The sequence below is a fragment of the Cupressus sempervirens genome, chromosome 6 (genome assembly GCF_028749045.1).
Source record: "Cupressus sempervirens isolate cs-2001-9-10 chromosome 6, ASM2874904v1, whole genome shotgun sequence".
NCBI classification, from domain to species: Eukaryota; Viridiplantae; Streptophyta; class Pinopsida; order Cupressales; family Cupressaceae; genus Cupressus; species Cupressus sempervirens.
The window spans coordinates 655,216,463-655,229,152 of NC_143123.1; the positions used below are offsets into that span (position 1 = coordinate 655,216,463).

At 33.2% G+C, this 12,690-nt stretch overlaps 1 protein-coding gene across 1 annotated transcript in view; it reads left to right on the forward strand.

Annotated features, from left to right (window-relative positions):
* Positions 1–11,640: 11,640 nt before the first annotated feature.
* Positions 11,641–12,690, forward strand: part of LOC149553899 (NADH dehydrogenase ubiquinone complex I, assembly factor-like protein (DUF185)) — an 87,398-nt gene continuing 86,348 nt past the window's right edge. The window contains exons 1-3 of the mRNA XM_089789245.1: positions 11,641–11,990; positions 12,069–12,130; positions 12,222–12,365. Coding sequence (XP_089645371.1) covers positions 11,801–11,990; positions 12,069–12,130; positions 12,222–12,365 — 396 coding nt within the window. The 5' untranslated portion in view covers positions 11,641–11,800. The remainder of the gene's footprint in view (positions 11,991–12,068; positions 12,131–12,221; positions 12,366–12,690) is intronic.

Genomic DNA, 12,690 nt, shown 5'->3' on the forward strand with positions numbered 1-12,690 from the left:
AGTAGGCAAAATAATTAAGCTTTACAAGAAAATCCTTTGGTAGCCAACTCGGCTTGGTAAAAACTAATTTTGAAGTGATTTCCTATATTAACCAATAGAAGCTCAGTTAACACTACGAACTTGCAAAATTCCTTTAGATAACCGAGTGAACTCGGTTAACACTAACTCTAATCAATTTTCCTTTTGTTAACTAAGTGAGCTCGATTAACACTCTTTTCTACTTAACTTCCTTCAATGCCTAAGTGAGCTCGGTAGAAATTTCCTTCTGCATAGAGTAAACTCAAGAATGCTCGGTAGGCTAGGAAAATTGTCTTCACTGACCAAGTAAGCTCGGCATGCACTGACAGTCAACTGATATGACATTTGTGTAACATCAAGGACAACACACAATTAATCAATTATATCCAACAATCCCCCTCTTTGGCATTGATGGCAACACAAAATGTCATAGCACAATAAAATTTTTGAGAACAAGACTCCCTTTGTCAGAAAGTTTCTCCCTCTTTGATTTTTGCGCAAATTTTTTTTCCTATAGAGTTCTACCTCTGTGAATGAATTGGTTAACTTCTCCTTCAAAATTTTAGAAAGATATGATAGTAAACTTCTCCCTCTTTGACAACACATGATAAAGACAATTCTAATTAGTATCAATGTACCTTGAGTACAAATTCATCTGTAACATGTCCTTGTCAACACTACATCAACTAATTGATCTTCAACTTGGTTCATGTTGATACATCACTAAACTTTAATTAGTGAGCTTCAAATAGGGGAATGACCCCTAGCTTACCTCTTAGATACAAAAATGCATCTTTAGGTAATGGCTTTGTGAATATATCTGCAATTTGTTCTTTTTTATGCATATATTCCAATCTGATTTCTTTGTCCTGTACTAATTCTCTTACAAAGTGATATTTGATAGCAATGTGCTTTGTTTTGGAATGCATCACTGGATTCTTAGATATGCTGATTGCACTGGTGTTATCACAATACATCACTATTGGCTCCTTGATTTCAACCTTCATTCCATCCAACAACTATCTGAACCAAACAATGTTAGAGCAATTCACTGCTACTGCTACATATTCTGCTTCTGCAATAGATTGAGACGTACATTTTTGCTTCTTGCTTGTCCAAGATACCTACCTTTTACCAAGAAAGAATGCTCCACCACTAGTGCTTTTTCTATCATCAAGATTTCCCACCCAATCAGCATGAGTAAATACTTTTAGATAAAGGTTGCCTCCAAGTTTGTACCATAAGCTATAGTCTCTAGTACCTTTCAGATATCTTAAGATTCTTTGTATTACCATCATGTGGTTTTCTCTGGGTTTAGCTAAGAATCTTGCTACTATCCCAATTGTTAAGGCAATGTCGGGCCTTATATGTACCACATATTGTAGTTTCCCAATCATTGATCTGTATAGGATCTGATCTACTTCTTTGGAGTCATCATCTTTGGTAAGCTTAAGTCTAGTACACATAGGGGTTCCAACTGGTTTTGAATCTTCCATTCCAAATTTCTTGAGTATCTCTTTGATATACTTAGATTGAGTGATATAGATACCATTTCTATTCTATTGTATCTATAATGCAACAAAGAATTTTATTTCTTCAAACATGGACATCTCAAATTCCTTAATCATTTGTTCTAAAAATGCTTTGCATAAATCATCATTTACTGTGAATAGAGTATCATCCACAAATATTTCTACGAACACAATCTTCTTATCTGGTCCTTCCTTGAGGTATAGGCTATTGTTATCATTCATTCTTTGAAAACCAATATGTATTAAGTAGTTATCTAGTCTTTTATGCTAGGCTCTAGGAGCTTGTTTTAGACCGTATAGGGCTTTGTGTAATCTGTAGACCATGTCCCTTTTGTCTGGATCAACAAAACTTTCTGGTTGTTCAATGTAGACTTCCTCATCGGGAATTCCATTTAATAAAAAATGGAATCCTTTGTGAGTTGCATAAGCAAGTAAAGTCCTAACACCTTCTAATCTTACAATAGGGGAAAAAGTTTCACCATAATCAATACCTTCTTCTTGAGAATAGCCTTTACATACCAACCTTGCTTTTTTTCTTAACACCTTTCCACCTTTATTCAGCTTATTTCTGAATACCCATTTTGTACCGATTACGTTTTTATCTTTGGGCCTAGATACAAGAGTCCAAGTTTTATTCTTTTCTATATGTTCTATTTCTTCATTCATAGCCTCAATCCAACTTTCATTTTCCAATGCATCTTTAACACTTCTAGTTTCAAATTTAGCAAGCAAACATGTACCATTTAGTTTTTTTCTTGTCATTGTTCCTTCAGATTTATCTCCAATAATCTGATCAGGAACATGATGCCTTCTGACATATTTAGCTAATACAGGTTCTTTGGCTTTTGAATGAATTGCACTATCTTCATTTTGAATTTCAACTTTTGGCTTAGGTCCTTCTATCCATGGCTTGGGTTCTTCAGACTCGGTATTCATTAACTCAGTATCCTCTGAATGTGACTCGGGTCCCTATAACTCGATTTGAACTTCTTGCAACTCTGTAGCTGATGGAGATTTGGTTAGCTCAGGAGATGAAGTCTCCTTTTTGTCAAATGTGTTTGGCAATGTATCAGGTTCATAGTAGAAAAATCTTCTATAATCTTTTGGTTCCTTTTTGCTTTCTTCTTTAATCTTTTCTAAAAACTCATCAATTCTCACATGTGCACTTTCTATGATTTTGTGAGTGGATAAATTTAGACATTTGTATGTTTTACTTCTGTAGGAATATCCTAGAAATATACCTTCATCACCTTTTACATCAAATTTTCCTTTTCTAGATTCTTTCAAGATATAACATTTGCTACCAAATACTTTCAAGTAACTTACATTGGGTTTGTAGCCATACCATAGCTCATAGGGAGTTTTTTTTTAGTCCTTTTTCAACTGAACTCGGTTCAAAGTATGAACTATAGTGCTACTAGATTCCTTCCAATATTTGATAGCAACATTCTTCTCAATCATTAGTGTCCTTGCACAATCTATGATGGGTCTGTTTCTTCTTTCAACTATTCCATTCTGCTCAGGAGTACCAGGGGTTGATACTTGTCTTTTGATTCCTCTTTCAATGCAAAAATTGTTGAATTCATTTGAGATAAATTCACCACCTCTATCTGATTTTAAACATTTTAATCTTTTCCAATTTCCTTTTTCATTCTAGGAAGATAACATTTGAATTTCTCAAAAGCTTTTGATTTTTCTCTTAAATACATAACAGTCATAATTCTAGAATAGTCATCAACAAAAAGAATGAAAAAATTTTCTCCACTATAAATTTCTATTCCAATGGGTCCACACGCACAATTTCCAAGACATCTTTTGACTGGTAGTTTTTGCTTTTAGAACTAGTCTTTCCCATTTTACCAATTTGGCAATTCTTGCATAATCCAACATAAGGTTTCTTCAAATTAGAAAGACTTCTTACTCTTCTGAGTTTTCTAATCTTAACCATATTATAAAAGTTTACATGACATAGCCTTCTATGCCATAACCAACTTTCTTCTACTTGAGCAATGAAATATGAACAATCACCAAGATCAAGATAAAATAGGTTACCTTTTGTTTGCCTGCTTGATCCAATCAGATTTCCTTGGTTATCTAGCAGTCTTGCCTTGCCATTCATGAATTCTACCTTGAATCCAATGTTGTTTAGTTATGCCACACTTAGAAAATTACTTTTTAGTCCTTCAACCAAATAGGCATTGTCACATATAAGTTCATCGGTTAATGATATTTTGCCTTTCCCTTTTATGCGACAAGGTTCATTGTTTCCAAACCTTACACTACCTCCATCATAGTGTTCAAAATGTTCAAACTTAGTTTTATCTCCAGTCATATGGTGAGAACATCCACTATCTATGATCCATGTGTCATTCTTGCTAACATGACAGACAAGTGCCATCTTATCTTCTTCATCATTAGATTAATCTTTTACAACAATATACACTATTTCATCTTCACTATTATCAGAATCTTTAGCCATAAAACAAGTTTTCTTACCTTTGTCTTTGTAGGATTTGTACCTTTGAATTCCTTCTTGCCTTTGTACGTGTGGCTTTGCTTCTCTTCGTTGCCTTCTTTGTTTGGGCACCTAATAGCAATACGAGCAATTTCTTCGCAAGAGAAACATATTAGAGAGATTTTACCTTTGTACTTTCCTCTATTCTTGGAATATTTCTTTGTAAGTAAAGTTTCAACAATTTCAAGATCATTGTCTAAACTTTCTTCAGTTTCTTCTTCAATTTCTGATTGATTATCTTTTATTTTCTTGCCTTTTTCTTTGAGTGAGAGTTTAGCTTCAAATGTAGATACAATATTCTTGGAAGCAGGAACATAGTTGTTAAAGTTGTCTAGTTCAAAAGCTATTAATCTTCCTACCAGGGCATCCAAACTTAACTTGTGATTTGGATCACATCTCTTTTCTTGAATAGTAGAAACTCTAATTGCATAGATAGGAGGCAAATTTTTGAGTACTTACAACAATTTCTTCTTTGATTTCTCCTCTAGATGCTCTGATTGCATTAACACTAGCCTTGATTCTTTCCACATATTTTGCAACATTTTCATCTTCTCTCATCCTCATTTGATCAAATTGTCCTATAGGGCTTTTTGCTTTAGCTCTTCTTACATTGTCATCTCCTCCATAGATTTCTTTTAGTCTGTTCCACATATCAAAAGAAATTTTATAGTTTTTTACCTCATCAAATTTAGCATAACTGAGAGTAGATGCAATGTCAATCATCATGATGTTATGGTTCTTCTTCTCAACAATGTCATCAACTAATAATGTTCCAATGGGAGTTTTATATTCTTCATCAAGATATTTGCATCCTGAATCACTGATGGTAGCCAAATGCAGCCTTGTAAGTCCTTGTCATGCTACAGAGTTATCTCTGTTCAGCTTTGGAATCTCTCTCTTGTAAGACATCCTGATCTTTAGCTTAGGTCCTTGAAACCTTCTCGTAAGCACCGAAATATCTTATACCAATTGTTGGAAATATAAGAGGAGTAACTGGTAGGGGGGGTGAATCAATTATCACTAAAATAAATCACAGATCCCTTGGATGTCAATTATAAAATTTGAACTGGTTATTGCTAATACTAAATTGTTGTAACTCGGTAAGTGTAGAGTGTGAATTACTTTAGTGAATCTTAAGATGTTATCAATAAATATTAAGCATGAGAGAAATAACATGAACACATGAGATACTAGGATTTAACGTGGAAACCCAATTTGGGAAAAACTACCAATGTAACTAGTTATTGTTTTTCACTCTTTTGAAGTAATCCCTATTAGGAGCCAACCCTATTAAAGGTTACAAAACACACTGTTAGGTATGACCCTGTTAAAGGATTTAATCACCCTATCAGGAGTGGCCTTGCAAAAGGTCTTGAAACAATTCAACGAAACTGCCACCTTGTTAGAGGATTTACAAATGGTTGTTAAACCAACTCTATTAAGAGATTTTAGATCACTCCTACAATGGTTAGATAATAACAATGAAATGACCTGATTGCGATGCAACTGAATTGCTGATTACAGATCTCTATTTTGATTCATACTTGATTCTTCCTGATCAAATAATACTTTTCTGTTTCACAAGGATATCTTCTTATCCTTCAAGTTTGCTTCCTCTTCTTATCTTTTTCAACTTATTCAACTTGCATCACACACACTTTGAAATCATAACTTCCTCTACTTATACCTTCCAGATTATCAAGTTGGCTCAAATACAAATTGGAATAACCAATATTCATCACCTCAATCAGCTAGAATCAATAGGCAAATTAATTAAGTTTTAAAAGAAAATCCTTTGGTAGTCGACCCAGCTTGGTAAAAATTGATTATGAAGTGGTTTCCTGTGTTAACCAATAGAAGCTCGGTTAACACTGCGAACTTGGAAAATTCCTTTGGGTAACCGAGTGAACTCGATTAACACTAACTTTGATCAATTTTCTTTTTGTTAACTGAGTGAGCTCAGTTAACACTCTTTTCTGCTTAACTTCCTTTGATGCTCGAGTGAGCTTGGTAGAAATTGCCTTCTGTATAGAGTAAACTCAGGAATGCTTGGTAGACTAGGAAAACTATCTTCACTGACCAAGTAAGCTCAGCATGCACTGACTGTCAACTGATATGACATTTGTGTAACATCAAGGACAACACAAAATTAATCAATTGTATCCAACATAAAGTTGCAATAAAAATAATCATAGTGACATAATGATGGAAATAAATGTGTACATAAAGGGACTCGTGGAGGAAGTTACAAAGAAGGCTTATAATAATTTAATCTTGACCATCAATTTGAGATTAATGATAGAAAATCAAAGTTCCAGTGACCATTATAATATGAATTATTTTTGAATTGGCACCAAATAGCAAAATATGAAGAATTAAAGGTTTATGCAGGATTTGTGAATTCGCGTGAAGATGAAAGGTCATGGAGTAGTTTTAGGAATATCACGAATTCAAAATCATCGATAGAAGAGATACCACGTGCTCATAGCACAATGTAGATTGGATACTTTCATATTTTATTCTCATTTTCTTTTCTATTATATGATTGTTGCTTTACTAGAATTAAGAAATGATAGATAACTATAAATGTAATCTCATTTGATAATACAAAGGGTTGGAAAACTTGATGGTGAATTGGTCTTTAATTCGAATTACCCTATTTTCTTGTCTTGTTGTGTGGCCCGTGCATAGATTAGTTATGCATTAAGAGTTGAAGGACAATTATATGTGATCCTGTGATGATTAGGTGAATTCCATTTCATTTTGATATTTGCAATAGAGGTGATTCCATTTACTTTCTTCATATATGATTATGCTTCCTCTCTTATTCATTTCATATCATGTTAGATAGTTTCATTTCGAATTGAAGGATAGATGTATATGAATCTATTAGTAACTTGTTGAATGCCATTTCATTCAAGTTAGGTAGTCAAAGCAATTCGATTTGCCCTCATGTGGTTTTCTTCTTCCATTCTGTTTTGTATTTAGATGGTTAACACAACATTTAGAATAGAAGTAAGAGTCATAAAATCTCCAAATCATCTATTATAATCATTCCATTGAGTGTGATACGTTATTCAAATCCATCTTGCCTGAATTGTTTGTGCCCACAAACAATTTGGTTATCCTTTACTGCTCTTAGGTTAAGAGCTTATAATGTCAAAACTTTTGATCTCATAAAAATATATTCATTGCATATCATATGGAGCTATACCTAATCAATTCAAAGGATAGTGATAGAATATATACACTAACCCCTTTGTTGGTAAATATCCCTTTGTCTCTCTAAACATTAGGTATCAAAGAGTCAAGACTATAAAATCTAATAGGAGAACAAACTGTTACCCAACAACGTCGAACAATCAAAGACCGTTATCTGTGACTTACAATGGTCTAGATATATGAGTTTTATGTGAGTTATTGTGATCTATATAAAGCACGAAGTCTATTCATTTGGGATATCAGTGACAACCTATAAACTATTAATGATATATCGTGGTCTATATAAAAGACTGATATGATCTAATATAAGAGTTGTTTGTGGCTTACAATGGTCTAGATATAGGAGTTGTCTGTGAGTTATCGTGGTCTATAAAAAGTGCAAAGTCTATTCATTTGGGATATCAGTGACAACCTATAAACTATTAATGATATATTGTGGTCTATATAAAGGAATGATATGATCTAAAAAACTACTCTATTAAAATTGAAATGCCCCAACCTCAATCCTCTCCATTAGTCCCTCCCTCTCTTTATATAGCATAGTAAAAGAGTTTTTATGTTTTTAGTATAGGCAAGTGTAAGAATCATTACCTAATACTATATTTTCATGTAAATTTATTTGATAAGTTAGATAAGTAGAATGATGGTAATTGAAAAAAATATTGAAAATTTGGAAATATAAAACCTAGAAGTAGATATGGAAATGAATTAAAAATATAAATTAAATATGTAAAACTTTTTATAAAAATTTAAAAATTGAATATATTTGGTCCAAAAGACATGGATGTATTTCAACAATATAAATAGATTGTTTGGGATGATAAAATAATAAAAGTAAACTTCTATAAAGGACTTGATTTTTAAACATGAATTAAAAGACGAGACATTTAACCCTTTATTGATAAATGATTCCAGATTCCAAGGTGCATATATGAATTGCTATTTACAAAAGTTGTTGCCATTGGAGTTGCACGAAGGGAATAAGAAAACTAGGTACAATGTGTTGGTTGTCTCAAAACCTCAAAAATAACTGGATTTGCTCATATCAATGCAAGAATCCCGCTCACTAGAAAAATGTGAAATTTTTGACATAGTTTGTAAATGAGAGATTTTTGTTGTAGCCACTAAAGAGGAAATCTGACCTTCCTTTTGTTCTGCCATTGTCAAATCTAAATGTCTATCATGTATTTTAGGATCGATAGTTTTATATGTTGTAGTGTCTTGAGGGATCCACCATATGTCCTCATATTCAAAGGGGGGTCTATATGTACTACGATCTATGCCTTGGCTAATATGATTTTTGCTTAGATGACTATGTCGATAGTTTTTATATGCCCTGGCTAATATGATTTTTGCTTAGATGACTATGTCGATAGTTTTTATATCATTATCAGTCCTTCTTGGTATACGTCCAACAATCAAATACAGTTTGAATCCATTGAAACATAAAATATTTTCTTATTAATCTTTTAATTTCAATATGATTTTATAGAGACTAACTTCAATTTAAAAGAAAGAAAAAATGAAATTTCCCAAACTTCTTTCAATTTAAAAAGAAAGTAAAAATGCATAACTTGAATACCTATTTGCCAGAAGTTGAAGGAGACTGAGAATTAAATCTTCTTCATTTGGTAAAATATTCCCTCATTTAATGTTAGGACAAAGATAATTCTTCTATCATTATCAAGAACATTTTTCTGAATTGAAGCAAGCTTGAAATGAATGAATCTATGAGAAATAAACATGTAAAAAAATTTTGCAACCCTCAAATATTTAACCAAAATAAACATTCTAGTTCCATTATGCTAATCCTAATTATAGAGCCTCCCCATGATCTCGGATATGACTTATCAAATACAAATCTTCTTTAGGTGTCAATGGTCCCCTTTCTACAACAAGGAGTTTGGTAAACCACACAACTGAATTCGTTGTTTCTTCTAAAATGGAAGTTAACGCGACGACATATGTCATCAAGGATGTAAATGCACATGCTACATCTAACAACCTACATAATGCCATATAGAACCTATTCGAATGTTTAGAATAACTGAGAGGGTGGGGGCTGAATTAGTTATCCAAGGTCCAAATGTACAAATAACACTTTTCAGTACTTCAACTTATACTTATGCATGCATTGATCATTCAATATCTTAAACTCTTGCATATTGTTGTCCTAGGTCAAAATAACTTTGTAGAAATGTAAACATGAAATACCACAAAATCAGTCACACATTTTGACACAAGGATTTTATCTGGAAACCAAATTTGGAAAAAACCACTAGTAACATGCTACCAATTTTCACTCTTTTGAAGTGAGCCCTATGAGGAGCCAACCCTATTAAAGGGTGCAATGTACACTATTAAATGTGACATGGTTAAAGGATTTCAATCACCTTGTTAGGAGTGAGCCTTGTTAGAGGACTTTAGAACATTCCATTAGAATGTCACCCTTTTAAAGGATTTACTCATGACTGTTAGGTCAACCTTAGTCCAAAGGATTTATCCAAATTGATACAATTGTTCGAGAGTAACAACAAGAATTGATCTGATAATAAAACAACTCACTTGAAGATTACAAATCTCACATTCAGTCCTCCATTCTGCTTGGCATTCATTCTCTTCATCTTTAATAGTTTGTTCACCCTTCGAGCCTTCATCTTTTTAAGCCTTCTTGCTTAGTATGCCAATTGCAAACTCTTCCCTTTGACCACCATATGAAGCAACACCCTAGACTTATTATCTTTCTTAGGTTCTCACACATGAGAAGTTGCTTCTAGCCTGCTATCTCCTTATATAGAGAAGTTAGGTCTTTTGCCTCTTAACCACAATTGTCCATTTTAGGATTAGGTCAAATTCATTGAATCTACCCATCTTTCCATTTTAGTCCCTCTAGAAACTTCCTCTACAATCCTCTTTGAATTCATCTCAAAATGGTTTATCTTTAATTACATGCCACCAACTCATCATAGTTATCTTCCGCACGCTTCACAAAATTCAAGAAATCAATTTTGTCATCTTAGATTCATCAAATCTCTGATCTAACTCATTTTATTGGCACTCAGCAATAACAAGTTGTTTGCTCGGCAAACATTGCCTTATGATGCTTGGCCAACATTGGGTTGCTTGACATACACTAAGTTTCACTCGATCGCTACTGCCATCTTTTGATGCTTGACACATACTAAGATTTCTCTTTGCTTGGCACAAACTAGATTTCTCTTTGCTCGACACATACTGAACTTGTTACTCGACCTGCACTAATTTGCTTGGCTTCCACTATTTGCTCGGTCAGGCTTGGCAGACACATTTGTTTACTTTGCCTTCTTCTAGTCTTTGCTCAAGTATCCTTTCATTATAACCTTAAGTAGATAAACAATGCACTATATCATCAATATCTTGCTTGATCTTAGTACTCCTTTTATACACTATATAACTCAACCTTTCTCTAGGTTCTCTTGTTATCCTTTCTCTTCAAATCCTCATCATCAATCAATCAAATGATAACATTCAGACCAAAGTAAGCAATTGTCTCCACCAACAAGTAGCAAGTTTGACATCAGTGACAAAATAATGATTGTTCCATGATAGGTTTCATCAATCTTCTTCATTTCAACAATCTCCTTGCAACAAAACCTCTAAATGACATATGTTACTTTTATAAAATGCCACAACTCCATTCTCGAAACCCTATTTTTACTTAAGTTTTCTTAGCAAGAAAATGAAAAGACTGTCGAGAAAAATGGACATAGCCAATCTAATAGAAGAAAATTAAATTTTGAAATTTTATTTAATGAGAAATTTCAATAGAACCATAATATAAATTTTTTTTTTGCAAATTACACGACTACCGAAATGAAGATTAATGCAAACTAGTTGATCAAAAACTATAGTCTCCACCTATAATAGGCGGGACTAAAAATATAGGTTAAGTGAGTGAAAGGGATAGGCGTAGTCTAAGTTTTAGGTAAGGTTTTAGATTTTGATTAAGTTAAACTAATCAAATTATAATTTAGAAGAAATAAGATAAATAAATGATCTTCTTTTGACATTGATGACAATACTATTCACAAGATATTTTGTCTCTCCTTTTGACATTTTTTACAATATATTATTTAGTACCTCTAATATATTATTCATTATTTGATATTTATCTCCCCTTTTGACATTTTTTACATTATATTATATTATATCTTTTATTTTTATATGTGCACAACTATTGGAAGGTCCTTTTGATACAAGGGCTAGTCACAATATTTTTTAAAATATTAATTATTTATTGAGAGTCACTAAATTTTTTTTTTATGTTGTTGGCAAAATTAACTATTTATAGGGAAAAAAAACCATTCAAATTTTAATTGTTCATCATCTAATTTATTAAGAAATATAAGCTTTTTGAACTTCGGCTGTCGATGTGTTTTGGATTTTGCTGTATAGATTCAGAATCCCACCCAATGGCTGTGAACATTCTTCCGCTGTAGTAAGGCTGTGCATCTGCAAATCTCGATTAACAGCAATGGCCGCATTGAGAAGAGTGATAGGTTCTCGGTCCCCGCTTGCTCGTGCAACCACACTCTCATATTTGCATCGTCATTTCTCTCAGCATTCAAACTCTAACGGAACCCATTTTAATGACACCGAAAATTCTCCAGCCACCTCCGACCCAATAATCTCAATCGATCGGTCCGGTTTGTATAATCCTCCAGGTGGGTATGTTGATTTTTTTCTTACATTTTCAGGTCTCTTGATTCAGGGCACCATTAAATTTTTCACTGGCCAGGCAGGTCACGAGCACAAAGTTCTTGTGGAGTCCCCAATGGCTAAACACATCAAGAGTCTGATTAAGGTAACTGATTCTATTCAATATCGTGAAAAAGTGCTATTAATTTGTTTACAGAAGGCAGAACATTTGAATATAGTGTTCAATCTCGTTACAGTTTAGGGGAGGACCAATTACAGTAGCGGAGTACATGGGTGAAGTTTTAACGAATCCTAATGCCGGCTTTTATATGAACCGAGATGTATTTGGGAGTGGAGGAGACTTTGTTACCTCTCCCGAAGTCAGCCAGATGTTTGGCGAGGTAGGAAGTTTCTACTTTACTCAGTTTTCTTTTGGTTGCCACTTCTTTTATACGATGACATCGGAAACAAATACACAGATTTAAGCAGCGATGTCTTAGAATACATAAATGAAATCATAATAATCAGCTAATGCTTTCAGAATTTCTTCTGACTGGGTAGCCATATAAACGTTTTTTTGATAAATTAAATAGACTTTGAAATGGCCTACGGGTCACTTTGGAGTATGAAAATTGTGGAAGTTATCTAGTTATCTTATCTCTAGCTAGTAATATACATATGAAATGAAAACAAAGTAGATTACAAGGATTTCTTGTGAGTAATTTT